The sequence below is a fragment of the Xiphophorus couchianus genome, chromosome 4 (assembly GCF_001444195.1).
Source record: "Xiphophorus couchianus chromosome 4, X_couchianus-1.0, whole genome shotgun sequence".
In the NCBI taxonomy this organism is placed as follows: domain Eukaryota; kingdom Metazoa; phylum Chordata; class Actinopteri; order Cyprinodontiformes; family Poeciliidae; genus Xiphophorus; species Xiphophorus couchianus.
Genome location: NC_040231.1, coordinates 34532918 through 34546568, shown reverse-complemented (window position 1 = coordinate 34546568; position 13651 = coordinate 34532918). Strand labels below are relative to the sequence as shown.

Sequence of the window (13651 nt, the reverse complement as noted above, 5' to 3'; positions counted from 1 at the left end):
TTTGAACACTGACGGTGCAGGGTCAGGGTGTGGTGGCTGCTGTTGGCTGAAGTAAACACTCACCCAGCTGAAGATGAAGGACCTCAGCAGAGCATTGATACTTTTATTAACAGTCTGAATTCATAAAGTAATCCAACAAAATCCCACCATTTGGAGCGACTGCCTCAGGTATTGTGCTGGTTTTATGTTTTGAGTATTGATACTGTTGGTGCTCCAGTTCAGACATTTCATTTTACTCTCCCTATTCTGCTGACTTTTTTTCTTGCTTGTCTTTCTTTTTTTAAAGTGTAAGTGCAGACATGTTTCTAGTTAAAAAGACATTGAGGATAGTGTTGCATTAACAAAGTAATCAGTCAATTTAAACATAGCAGTCCCTGAAATCTCTAATATTAGTTATTTTGCAATTCTACAAAACCCCCAAAAATTTCATCAGCTACACTTGTTTTCATATTCAACTAAAATCATTTAGTTTGACCTAAATGGCATAGTTTACCATTATAATCTCTAGGTAATCCAAATATTGATTATTCTTTATGTTTAGAATAGAATACAGCATAATTTATTGTACCATAGTAAGACAATTCAATTGGACAGATAGATGAGCAAAAGCATACTTTCTGATTTCAATGGAATTAAAATAAACATTTAAAATAAGCTAAATGCAACTTTATTAGGGAGATCATAAACTGACTTTAAAATGTTTTATCCTCCTCACTCACAGCCTTTAATTTTAGACTACCAAGTCAACAACAGTCCACCATGTCACAGGTTCAAAATATAACACCAGTTAAAAGTTTACTTTTTACTTGCTTCATTTCTGAGTAACAGGTACACAATCTTTATCACCTCAGAGCTGGGAAACACTGTTGACTTTCCATGCATGGTTTGTAGGGCTGTGGCTACTGAACACAGAACCAACAGGAACATTTGAAATGACGGATGAGTGAAACCTCAGCACAAACCCGGCTTTTTGTCCAGAGTTCAGTGGGTTGAATGGATTTTTAGTTTCATGACAGATCATGCCTGAAATAAAACAAGTTAAATCGATGTGGCATAAATAAAGAACAGAAATGATTTTAAACAACATTTCACACACCAGTAAGAAAAATATGGAGCTGCATATTTATTTTGATTAGCTGACAGTGAAGGTATTTTGGCAGCTAGTGTTTACTTACAAATTATTTTTAAGCAAGCCACACTCTCTCGAAACAGGAAAACGGGAAATGAGCTTGTAGTTTAGTTTACTATTTGAGCTTTTTAAATTTTTAACTAGTTGCTCCTCATGTTTAAAAAATGGCTTGTTGGTATAGTTACGCTTCACAGCAAATGACCAACAGTAAAAACAAAAAAACAGTCGGAGAGAGACCTGACTGGTAACCCTAAAGAAATAACCTGCACATTTTTTGTTTCTTTTTACATTAAACCACTGAATTATTCAATATCATAGCAAAAAAATCATGAAGGACCTCAGAGTGGATGCTTAGTGAAGGCTTTGTGAGAGATCTAGTCACTGTGCTTAATCAAAGTGAGAAAGTAAGATGTGTCAAACAGAGTTTTGTCATTTAATTTTTAGGTTTATGAGCATAATTGACCTTTTTAAAAGCCAGAGTTTCTTTAGCAGCTAAGAATTGCACAAAGAAAACGTCTTTACTGGGATGTTTTGTAATGTATTTTCCTGATTACACTTAACGCATGACTGGGTGTAAATGCAGGAAGGAGACATTTCCTCCCTTTGATTAAAGTGCTTAGACTCTTACCGTTCAGCCATTAAATGTCCCTTCCTTCCTCTTCACTCTCACACAACTTTTCTTTTACTCAGGGTTAGAGACCTCAGAAGCAGTCGTCAGGAAAAATGAAGATGTGGACTTATTTATGAAACTCAGAAGTGAGTATGACATTGAAATTACTCCCTTGAGTTTTTATGCATTTTTTTTTTGTATTGAAAAAAGTTTGTAAAAAAGAATTTTGTAGGTTGTGTTTGTTAATTTAGAAAATTCTACTTGTTATGTTACTTATGTTTTGTTCTCCCTTGTGAGACATCATTCAAGGACACTGTCAAGAACTGGAGAGAGGAATAAAAATTGTTTTGTAAAACCACCAACAGACGCACCTGTTAACCGGGAGCAGAAGGTTTGAATGTTCCTCTGGTTTTTTTTTAACAAAAAATAATGGCTAATTAAGATTGTAAATTGTGTTAATATAATCTGTAACATGTTAAACATCATCATATTTCATTTTTTTCAAAGAATCACATTGTAAGTATTACTTTAATATAGTACATAATTTACTATTTAAAAAAGATAACTAGAATTTTAAAAAATGGTTAGCATAAAATAAAAGGTTTATGTACATTAACAGATTAAAACAGGATTTACATAATAAAAGTGAAGACTAAATAATAAATAAAAATGATTTTTATTTATTATTTTTATTATGCTCTCTCTCTTTTTTTTTTTTTAGAAGAAACTAGTTAAGCTGTCTATATTGCACTGTAATATGTTGTATTTTTATTTATCTTACCTGGAGGGACTACAGATGAAGCCTTTATGGCTAACTCTGGCATATGATGTGATGTGCAGCGTCCCTTAAAAAACAACAACTAGTTCAAAATCTTTTGATTAATTATATAAAGAGTTTAGTTCTATGAAAACATGTTGGACATTTATCAATGAATGGATCAGACTACAGGCTAACGGTCTGCTTGTAGTTGCATGTTAGCCTGTATGTTGCTAATCATAAGTGGTGGTTTCAGCAAAGCTTTCACTTGTACAAATGGCCATATGATTGCCACAATACTGAGAATAAATAAATAATTAATTAATAATTAATAAACAACCAGGAATCTTTTGTCATTTTTGCATACTTGAATTTAGTTGCAAACAATTGTAAAATCAGGTAAAAATGTGTGATTTCTAGTATGTCTCAGAGAGTGAAATCCTAGATTTAAAGGGACATGCTTTGTTTTCTACCACTTTTTAAACTCTTTTTAGTAGTGATGGTTAGACTGCCCTCATTTGAAGACACACATGAATGAAATTATAAATTATTAAGGAAAATAACTGCCATTATCTGTTTTTAATGTGTGAAGCAGAGTCTTGTGTTTTTCACATCTCTTGCTTTTAGACCTCTTCAAAATGCCTCCAGTCCATCACCCATCAAGATCTTCAATTCGGGGACATAGAGCATCAAAATCATGGACTCAAATGAAAGCTGGATCGTCAAAGCTAAAAGTCACCAATCAACCCATCCACATGATCTCCACCATGTCTACCCACAATGCCTCAGTTCATCCAGCTCCTGGTTCCTTTGAAGACCTGCTGGACCACATTCCCTGTAAGCCACCAACCAGCAGCTGATCCTTATTCTTGTGCTGTTACTTTCTCCTTTCAGGTATGATCTATGCACCTGATGTACGCACAACAATAGCATATGTTAGAGTTGGATGAACTTTGAATTTGCAAACAGGTTTATTCTGTTTGCTGTGCAGATTAGATCAACCGGGACTTGACAACCTTAAGTTGGTAATGATAAGGCAACTGGACTTCTTCTTGTTGAAATGCACAGATTATGTGATCCCAAATGCGTAGGAGACAACCGAACATGTTTCTTAAACACATTTGAACACTCAACATAAAGGCTTCCTCATGCCTGAACATTGAAGTAACAGGCTTATAAACTGTTGTAAGAACACCCATACTAACAGGGTCATTAAAGTCACTGACAGGGCATTAGGACACCAGAGTCATTGGTCCTATCTTCAATTCAGGTCAGTGTCTGTGTCCCAAACAATGTAGTTGCATGTCCCACTGTGTGAATTGTAAAACCGTCTGTGAGAACGACTCAGGGCTGTATAATAGGTGTTAGAAAGATGAAATCTGAGTCCACCTCTTCTGTTTGGTGTTGGCTTCTATCTGTGTCTTTTTAACATAGTTAGCTTCTTTCATTCATCTTTCAAATCGGCAGTCTTTCCATGTCCAAAACATTAATGTCTTCAAACAAGTGTCCCTTGTTCTTGAGATGAACATTCCTTACTGCGTTGGACTGAATATGCTGCTGAGCTTTTGTTTGTGTATTTCAAAACAGAAGAGAAAACTCATCGGCTCAAGAAGTTGTGTTTCATGTATATCTGAAGGACAAGAGACGAGTTTAAAGACAGCAATAAGCACATTTAGGTAGACTTGTGCTGGAATCAAACTTAATGTCTCTATTAGTGCGGCTGTTCTGATTATGATTTATAAGCCTGTTAGTTCCAACCATGTTCAGAACCAAAGAAGCCTTTTCACCACAAACAACCCAACTTGACTATTTTTCCATTTTACATTCTGCAGTGCCGCGATGGGCAATCTATGCAATCTTTGGAATGGGTGGCCTCATTATTCTGCTTTGTTGCCTCTGCATCTGCATTAAATGTTGCTGCAAAAGGAAGAAGAGACAGGAAAAGGATCAGCAGATTCTTTTGAAGGGGTTAGATGGAAAAACAGCCACAGCTCTGGTAAGACGAGTTTCATGTAATACTACAGTCAATACAGTTCATGTCACAGTGACAGTCAATACAGTTCATGTCACACTTTAACATAATCACGTGCGATGAGTGACATATTGAATTTGAAGTTTAATAAGTTTGTTGCCTCTTTTGTAGTCTAAGACCATTTAAGCACCCAGCCTCTTGTTTATAAGACTCATTGAAGTTAAGTAATTAAAGTACTGATAAAATTGTGTTAATGTCCATGATAAGTTTAAGTCAACTTCTCACAAGCCATTCTCTTAACATCAAGACTTTAACTTAATTTAGTGATTAGTGGATGTCAAAGAAAACATTCTATTTGTAAAAATAAATGGCACAGTTTTTTAGTTTTATGATGTAATTTAATCAACATGCTATAGAGAGAGCACAGCTGAATGTAAGTCTGACAGAGCTGAGGGAAAAGTGAAAATCTGGAGAGAAAAGTTATCTGAGTGGAAGCAGCTGGCAGGAATCAAAAGGGGAGATTACAGTTACTGAGGAAACTAGCTGAAGGAAGTGGCTAAGCAAACAACAGGAAGCGCAGAAACCAATGAAAATAAAGCAATACAAATATCAATCACTATAACAGCTGAGCTAGCAAGAGAAGAGCTAGCTGCTTCAAAAAACACAAAATCAGGAACACACAAAACACCTGTCATACACAACACTCAACCCGACCCAAAGGACGGCTTCCAAACAAACATAACAAACTGCACAGACACTGAAAGCTTCATTTATCATCATACAAATTCTTTGATGTAAAAAAAAGATAATATTGTGAGGGTGTGCTTTATTTAAATAAAAATATGTGTTGTATATTGAACCTTAATAACTCTTAGTTGCTTAAATTTTTTCTCAAAACACTATAATATATGAGTTATAATCTCTGGTCACTTTATCCACCATTCATCAGTCTGTCCATCTAGCACCACCTAATGGTGAAATTTAATCTCTGCTATCACAAAGCTCATCAGGACTAAACGTCATCAATCAATCAATCAATCAATCAATCAATCAATCAAGACAGAATTCTGCCGACAGAATCAATCTGTCGGCATAGCAAATTTATAAAAACCATAGGATTTCATATCTGTGGGTGTTTGAATGTTTTAATCATTGAAGTCCTGTTCTTTGGCTACGTGACTGCTTACAACACTTTAAATGATTCTGTCCATTTCTCTCCAAATTTGAATTCCTTCATGACTTTTCAGGCCAGACACACATTCTTATCACACAGACACACACACACACACACACACACACACACACACACACACACACACACACACACACACACACACACACACACACACACACACACACACACACACACACGCACACACACACACATTCTTTCAGGTCAGGTCATTTCCTGACTAGAATTACACAAACAATAGAATTATTCCCCTACATAACCTCCCTCTCTCTCCTCCCATTCCACTTTCTAGTGGAACTCAAACCAACTGAGCAGAGGTTTTATCATCTTCATTTCCACGCCCTTGCTAGCAGATATTCTTACTTTGCTCCTTTGACAGGTTCAACCAGACATGGAGGATGTTGACTACGGTTCAGTCAAACAATATAGAGGAAAGCTGCTCTACTCTTTGGAGTACAACGTCACTTTATCCGAGGTACTTCAGTTCATGGATGTTTACAATGAAGAGTCTGTTGAAAATATACACTCATGATTATGCAATGTCTAATCTGCTTCTAAAACTGTCTTTTACAGCCAGCTTAACAAATCATTTATTTTATTTTCTATTTTGTTGTTTCACAGCTTACGGTGGGGATCAAACAAGCTGGCAGCCTGAAGGCGATGGACTTAGGCAGGAGTTCTGATCCTTATGTCAAAGTTTACATCCTCCCTGATAAGGCCAAGATCTTTGAGACGAAAGTGTTCAAAAACACATTAAACCCCTTCTTCAACGAGCAGTTCACCTTCCAGGTAGAAGGTTCTTATTGAATGTTTGTTTGGTGTCATGGCAACAAGCCAGGGCCACGCAGAGACCTATGGAGGGTCAGGGGCTCAAATTCAAAAAAGGGGCACATTGAACAAAAACTCCATACAACAACATAGCAACAACCCATATTAATCAAGAATTTAATTGGATCCTACTATATCATTGCCATCATGCGGGGAAATGCAAAGCAAATCTAGTCTATATTTTCGCCAACAGGTATAAAGTTTCTGTTTCTGCTGCTGACAGTCCTGGAGGGCTGAGCTGATCTGAGACTGTAGCTGTTAAACAGACCAGAGGAGAGAAAGTCTCTGGTTATAAAGTTATGAAATAAGCTAATTTGCTGCCATTTTACTAATTAAGCCCTAATAATATCTATTTAACCTCTACAACAACCTGGCAGCAGACTGATTTATAGATCAAAAAGCTCAAAGGGGTTTTTAACTCTATATAATAGTTTGATGTTAGCACCTCTAAGACCTAGAATTATAAGACTGGGATATCAAGGCAAAGAAAACTCAATAGCTGCTGGTAGGGGCCATTCAGGGGCCTCCAGACATTCAGGGGCTTTCAGCCATTGAAGGGCCTCCAGACATTCAGGGGCCTCCAGACACTCAGGGGCCCCTAGAAATGGTTTAATTGTAACACAGCCCATAGATCTAAACCTGTAGCATCATTTATAGAGAATAACAATGTTATTACATTTTATTAATGCATTCAGCTGAGAAAAATAAATAGTACATTTAGGATTTAATTAGGAAGTTTACTTTGTAAAAGTTTAAAGAATCATCTTGATAGTTTGATTGTTGTGTTACCATGGCTACAATATGGTGTAATCTTTGTGTTTGAATTGGGTTTGTTCACAAATGCATCACAGCAAATAACCAATAATCAGTGATTGATTTTAAACTCGGCCAATAAACCTGATCTCCCTCTCACAGATTCACCTTATCTATATTTAAACATGTTAGTGATGCTGAGGTTCTTAGTAGGACGGGTTCCGGAGGGAGGCGGGTTCTGTCAGCCCCCATATTACCTTGGGCCAGTCCTGCATGAACAGCTGCTGCGATGCGCATCTCTGGAATCTACCTGGAATCTACCTGGAATCTACCTGGAATCCCCCGGTGGCCCCCGTCAGTCCGCCGATGCTTTGGAGATATTTTGATTCATTTCATTATGGCATGTTTGGCTTTTTGCTGCGGTTCTAATTATTGCTACAATATTTTCTCTGATGTTTATTTTGTGAACTCTAATTGCTCTGGGTCGAATCTTCCTTTAACACTTGAGGTTCTGCAATAACTTCTATTTACAGCTGCGAACCTCCAGCCCAGATCCCGTCAGCAGCGGCTTTAACCCGCCTGGTAGAAACGTTAAGGAGAAGCAGGGCGAACAGAGAGCAGGTGGTACCAGGTGCTACTGGGGCTTTGATCTGCGTTGCGACTCGCGGTACCGTGTCTTATATCAGGACATCTGATAACGACAGACATTCTTTATATCTGTCAGTGGACCGACTCAAGCTGCCTGTAGTGAACCGGGCCTTTAGCAGAATGATGAAGTTAAAGTCAGAAGTTTTCTCTGCAGCTGAAGCATTTCTGTGTTTAGGGACGAGGCGCGTTTTGTCTCGCTATTGCAAGGACAATTATGAAAGTATAAATAGAAACAGTTTTTCTAACGTCAACATCAGACCTATGTTTTTATTCACAAACCAGTGTATGAAAAAATATTCTTGCCCATAATTAGATAGAAGACACAGATCTGCCCCCTCCTAATCACCATGGACCCGGAGTCTGAACAACATGGAGGCTCTGAAAGTCATTATTAGACTGAGGGCAGCCAGACTAGTTTATTTTTTACTAAATTATTGTATTTAGCTAAATATTATTGCTGAGGGGCACAAACAGGCCTTCTGACATACCAACCCATTCCATCCCAACTCGTCAATGTATGACGAGTTGGAAGTGAGAATGTGTTGGACATATAGATTAAAAAAAAAAAAAAAAGTACAAAAGAAAACAACAACAAAAAAAAAAACAACCCAAAAAGGGCACTAGGGGCATCAAGGATAAAAAGGGCAGGGGCTCAAGCCCCCCCCCCCCCCCCCCCCCCACCGCACGTGCCTGCAACAAGCTTTACGTTACAACAGAAAAAACCTGATTTTTAATAATTGATCCCAAGCAAAATCTCCTGCTCCTGAGCAGAATCTGAGAAGTGAAAAGTATCTCCACTGAGAGATGTGGATCAATCAGAAGAATTTGTCAATGGATCCATCAAAAACATCTGTACTTATTGATGTCAGAAAATCAGTTAGGTATAAATAATAAAGAAAGCTTCATCAAATTCACCTCGGCCTAGAGAATTTGATACAGACACATTCCCTCATCTTATTTTGATATCCTAAAGAATGAAACTCAGTTCCACTAGACTGGTCAGAAAGAAAAGCAAACTACTGTGAGAACCTTTTGACTTTGAAGAAAGACTCAATTGTTTCTCTCTTTATCTCATTCATTAAACATGAATAAATTTGGCAAATCTAAATGGACAAAAACAGGAAAAATTTTATTTTATTTTAAGCAGGTGGGGAAAAAAAGGTTATGCCTTTGTAAATATCTTTATCCAACACATTTTCCTTGTTTGGAAACAACATGAACATTTCTACAAAGTACACAGGTAAAGGTAAAGGTAATTTTATTTACATAACACACTTTCAGCAACAGTGCAATACAAAGTGCTTTACAGGAATTAAAAAGAAATACAAACAAAATAACAAACCAAACGAAAGAGCAAAAGAAGAGGAAGCTAATAATGTTGATCCAAAGTAAATAAACTAGATACTCTTATTCGGGGTTGGTTTTTCTGGATTCCAAGTTCAAATCCCTGTTCTGGGTTTGCTAAATACGTATAAGTACGTAAGTATCCTCTGTGTACAAAGGAGATGAATCTGGGGAGGTGATTAGGGTAAAGGCAAGGAGACCTTCCAAAGTTAGAGCTTATGAGTAAATACATTTAACTCTGGATCTGAATCATTTGTGCCCGTATGTTATTGGCAATAAATGTCCATGGTGTAATTCAATAGGATAGTGTCCTATTGGAAAAGACAGATTTTAGGAAATTAAAAAAAATAGGGCTAAAGTGTATAAAAGTAGTAGCTATTATATAAGGTCATGTGCACATTTCTTGAAATTTGTCAAAAAGAAACAGAAGTCTTTCCTCTTTTAATCTGATTCATATTTCTGCAGCTATCTAAGTCCACTCTTCAGAAGTCCACAGCCGTGATGAAGGTGTTCGACTTCAACCGCTTCACCAAACATGAGATCATCGGTGAACTCAGGGTGCAGCTCTGCAACATTGACCAGAATCACGTCATTGAGGAGTGGCAGGACCTGGCGAAGCCCGCCAAGTTTGAGGTTTCATTTTCTGAAGCTCTTTTTCTCAAAAGAGAAAAGTAGGAAATTAAAAAAATAGGGCCGAAGAAGAGCCCTATTTTTTGTCAGCTATGTAGAATGAGTCATTAAACATATAATCACTACACATAGTTAAACCTAGTGAAATATGTTTAGCCTTTACTCCATGCATGTTAAATATGGTTTCAGCACTCAGTTTGTGGGAAAAAACAACTGAGTGTAACTAAAACTAATGAAAACACTTTCGGCGCTTCGTTGTGACTTTTTTGTGTTGCAGGAAGAAAACTTAGGGGAGATCTGCTTCTCTCTGTGTTATGTTCCAACAAGCAGCAAGCTCACTGTGGCGATCCTGGAGGCCAAAGACCTAAAGAGCATGGACCTGGGAGGAAGCTCAGGTAAAACTAAAAATATTCACCCCTTAATAATTTACAAAAGTAAGCTCTGCTATTGTTGACAACAACCTTTTAAAACACTTTGTGGAACATGTTAGACTTTAACAAATCAATATCAAAGCTATCTTTCAGTCTGAGCAATCTGCCCGTGTTTTATACATTCATGCTAAGGGTTAGTGAGTAATTCGTAGCTAATTAATCCAATTTTTGTGTAAGACAAGCTTGCTAACTTGTTTCTCTTTGAGCACCGTGTATTGCTCAGGGGCATGAACAATTTGCCAGCCACAACATGTGGAGAGGTTTGCTGGTACCAGAAATTCTCTGATCTTTTTCCACTTGTTTGTTTCGTGTAGATCCATATGTGAAAGTACAGCTGACTTTGGACAAAAGGAAGTGGAAGAAAAGAACAACATCTATTAAAAAGAAAAGTCTGAACCCCTATTTCAACGAGTCCTTTACTTTTGATGTGTCACTGGATCAAATACAGGTGAGAATAATTAGATAGGTTCAGTAATTTCAAATATCATTGAAAGGTTAATTGATTCCAGTTCAATTCACCAAGTGCTGTACATGACATGGATTAATTACACATGGACTGATGTTTTCTAGTCTTTATTTTTGTTGATTATGATGACTTACTGCTTACAGTTAACTAAAACACATTTAAGCTTAGAATATTGAATCAGATCAATAAGATAACATTCTTAATGCAGAAATGTTAGGTTAATGAGAAATGTCTAATGCCTGCTTAAAGGTTATGTTTAATCTGACAAACCAGCCTCACTATAAAACATACCCTAATTTAATGAATACCACTGTATTGGAAGACAGTCAGAAACACTGAGTTTCTTTAGCCTAAGACCCACCTGTTTAGAGTTGCTTTTGAAACATCATGAATGAAACATTAATCAACATTCAGATGTGTAACAATGGCACTTGACAATTGTTGACTGTGTGTTCTACAACTTCATATGTTTTTGTGTGTGTTTTTTGCTATCCGCACTATTTTTGATTAGTCCCATCTTGATTCCATAATAGTTTGAAATATTGATATTTTGAGATGCGTACAAAGCACAATCAGACATGTGAATTTGTCAATATTGCCCAAAGAGTCAATATGGAAAATAAAGGCCCCATTTATTTGCTGTTTCACTGCTGGTCTTGTTTTTGTCTTCAGAGAGTGAACCTGGTGATCTCAGTTTGGGACCACGATGCCATGAGCAGGAATGACAGCATGGGAAAACTGTTTCTGGGCTGCGACTCCACAGGAAATCAGCTGAGGCACTGGGCCGACATGTTGTCCAACCCGCGGCGACCGGTCGCTCAGTGGCACAGCCTGCTGTTGGCTGAGCAGGTCAACGCCAGCCTGGGGCTGAAAAAGAAAATCCCCGTTCCCAGCAAATTTAAAGAAAATAAGCTGCTAAAAAAACATTTTAAATAGACACGAAAGTATTTTGAAAAAAATATTTTCTGGTGTATCAGTAATGTTGATCACACTGTAGAATATGTATGTAGGACTCACATTTGGGCAACAAAATTTGATCACATTAAGAATACCTCAGCAATTTTGTAATATTGTATTTTATCCATGTAAAAATATCCCTGGTTACATTCTCATGCAAAATCTGTGCAAACCAGAGTTTGGATTTTGATTTACTCAAAGAAAATCTCCTTTAATAGTTCATCAGGCCAAATAATGTGTCTGAGTTACGAAGCATGGATTTTTGGGAAATTCACCCAGAGTTACGATTGAATTCACATTTTTAGCACTCATGTCTCCTGAATGTTTTCACATTTTATGAAGGTACAGCCACAAACCTAAATCTATTTCATTATGGTTGTATATAACAGCATGATTGTAAAGAGAAAGCAGAATGCATTGTTTTCAATTTTATATTTTTAGTTTTTATAAATAAATAAATGTAAAAAGTGTGTCATAAATGTGTATAATTTGTTGTTGAATCATCTCTCATGTCTTTAGAGTATGGCCACCATTAGTGTTTTGAAAAGAATATGGAGAAACGTCTGATGCAGATGTTATGCATAGTGCTGATGCCAAACTGTTAGCTTTATATTTGTAAACGGCAGGATATCGCTCTCTAATTGTGACTCGATGGACAAATGGAACTCAGAGGAAGCTTACTGTTGCTGATTTATGACTGAAATATTCTGTTGCTTTTCAGCAATACTTCGGGAACTTCAAGCTTGCCTTGCTTACTTGGAAAAAAACTTCCAGACAATATCATCAACATTTCTCCCTTTTCCCTTTTCCAACTCATCCTTATTGTTTTCTATAGCCTGCATTTGTAGAATACAATTTAAATGTGTATTTTTCATAACACTGAGAAATACCTCCTATACCACTTGATATTTCTGGCTGCCGCTATAGTAAATCAGGGTATAACTCTTGATTATGATCAGATACATCACCATTAAGAGAAGTAAACTCCAAGTTTATTCATGTATTCAATCTGTTGGCCCTCCTTTCTAAAATTGTAACTAAAATTTTTAATATTTTTGATAAATAAAGTATTAGGAATATTGTCACCTTCCTAAAATAATGGCCTAAGTCATTTTTTGCCAAAAGTTTTTTTTTTTTTTTACCTAACTCTTTGACAATGAAGAGGTGGTAATTTTATTATTATTCCCAGAACCAGAACCAAACGAGGAGAAGCAGCATTCAGCATCTATGCACCACAAATTTGGAACAAACTTCCGGAATTCTGTAAAACAGCTGAAACACTGACTTCTTTTAAATCTCAACTAAAAATCCACCTGTTTAGGATTGTATTTGAAATGTAATCAATTACAAATTTACTGGAACTTGACTTAATGTCATGTTTTGATTGTTGATTCTATGTCAAAATTGCACAAAAATCCGTGAGGGACGGCGAAGTCCCTGCTCAAAATTCCGTGAAAGAGGTGTACGGAGCCTTGTGCCAGAAGCCCATTGAAATGCTGTCTACATCGTTTTAAACTGTGTGATTGTGAGCATGAGTGGGAATAAAAATAGCAGCAGGTATTTTGTTCCATACAGTAGGAGTGTAACAGGTAAACCTTTTATGGATGCAAACTCGACTAAAGACCCAGCTGTTTAGGATTGTATTTGAAACGTAATCAATTACAAATTTATGGAACTTGACTTAATGTCGTGTTTTAATTATTGATTCTATGTTGCATTGTGTTTCTGTGTTTGATATGATGTAAAGCACTTTGAAATGCCTTGCTGCTGAAATGTGCTATACAAATAAAATTTGATTGATTGATTGATTATTGTTAGTATTATTATTACTACAATAATAATAATAATAATAATTGCTATTTATTATTATTGTTATGATTATTATTATTATGATTAATACTAATAGCCAAAAGTGATTTTTATTCATTTATTTT

General features: G+C 36.5%; 1 protein-coding gene across 3 annotated transcripts; it reads left to right on the top strand.

Moving 5' to 3' along the window:
- Nucleotides 1–29: 29 nt before the first annotated feature.
- Nucleotides 30–12188, top strand: syt8 (synaptotagmin VIII). 3 transcript variants are annotated; one of them, XM_028014886.1, is made up of 11 exons: nucleotides 47–168; nucleotides 1820–1885; nucleotides 2049–2130; nucleotides 3124–3333; nucleotides 4329–4492; nucleotides 6040–6135; nucleotides 6282–6449; nucleotides 9699–9866; nucleotides 10141–10258; nucleotides 10609–10742; nucleotides 11433–12188. In XM_028014886.1, exons 4-11 carry the CDS (start codon nucleotides 3135–3137, stop codon nucleotides 11694–11696), a joined length of 1311 nt encoding a protein of 436 aa, XP_027870687.1. In that variant the 5' UTR covers nucleotides 47–168; nucleotides 1820–1885; nucleotides 2049–2130; nucleotides 3124–3134; the 3' UTR covers nucleotides 11697–12188. The 3 variants fall into 3 exon arrangements, with proteins under 3 accessions (XP_027870685.1, XP_027870687.1, XP_027870688.1); XM_028014887.1 differs by having other exon boundaries at nucleotides 2037–2130; XM_028014884.1 differs by lacking the exon at nucleotides 2049–2130 and having other exon boundaries at nucleotides 30–168.
- Nucleotides 12189–13651: the final 1463 nt, after the last annotated feature.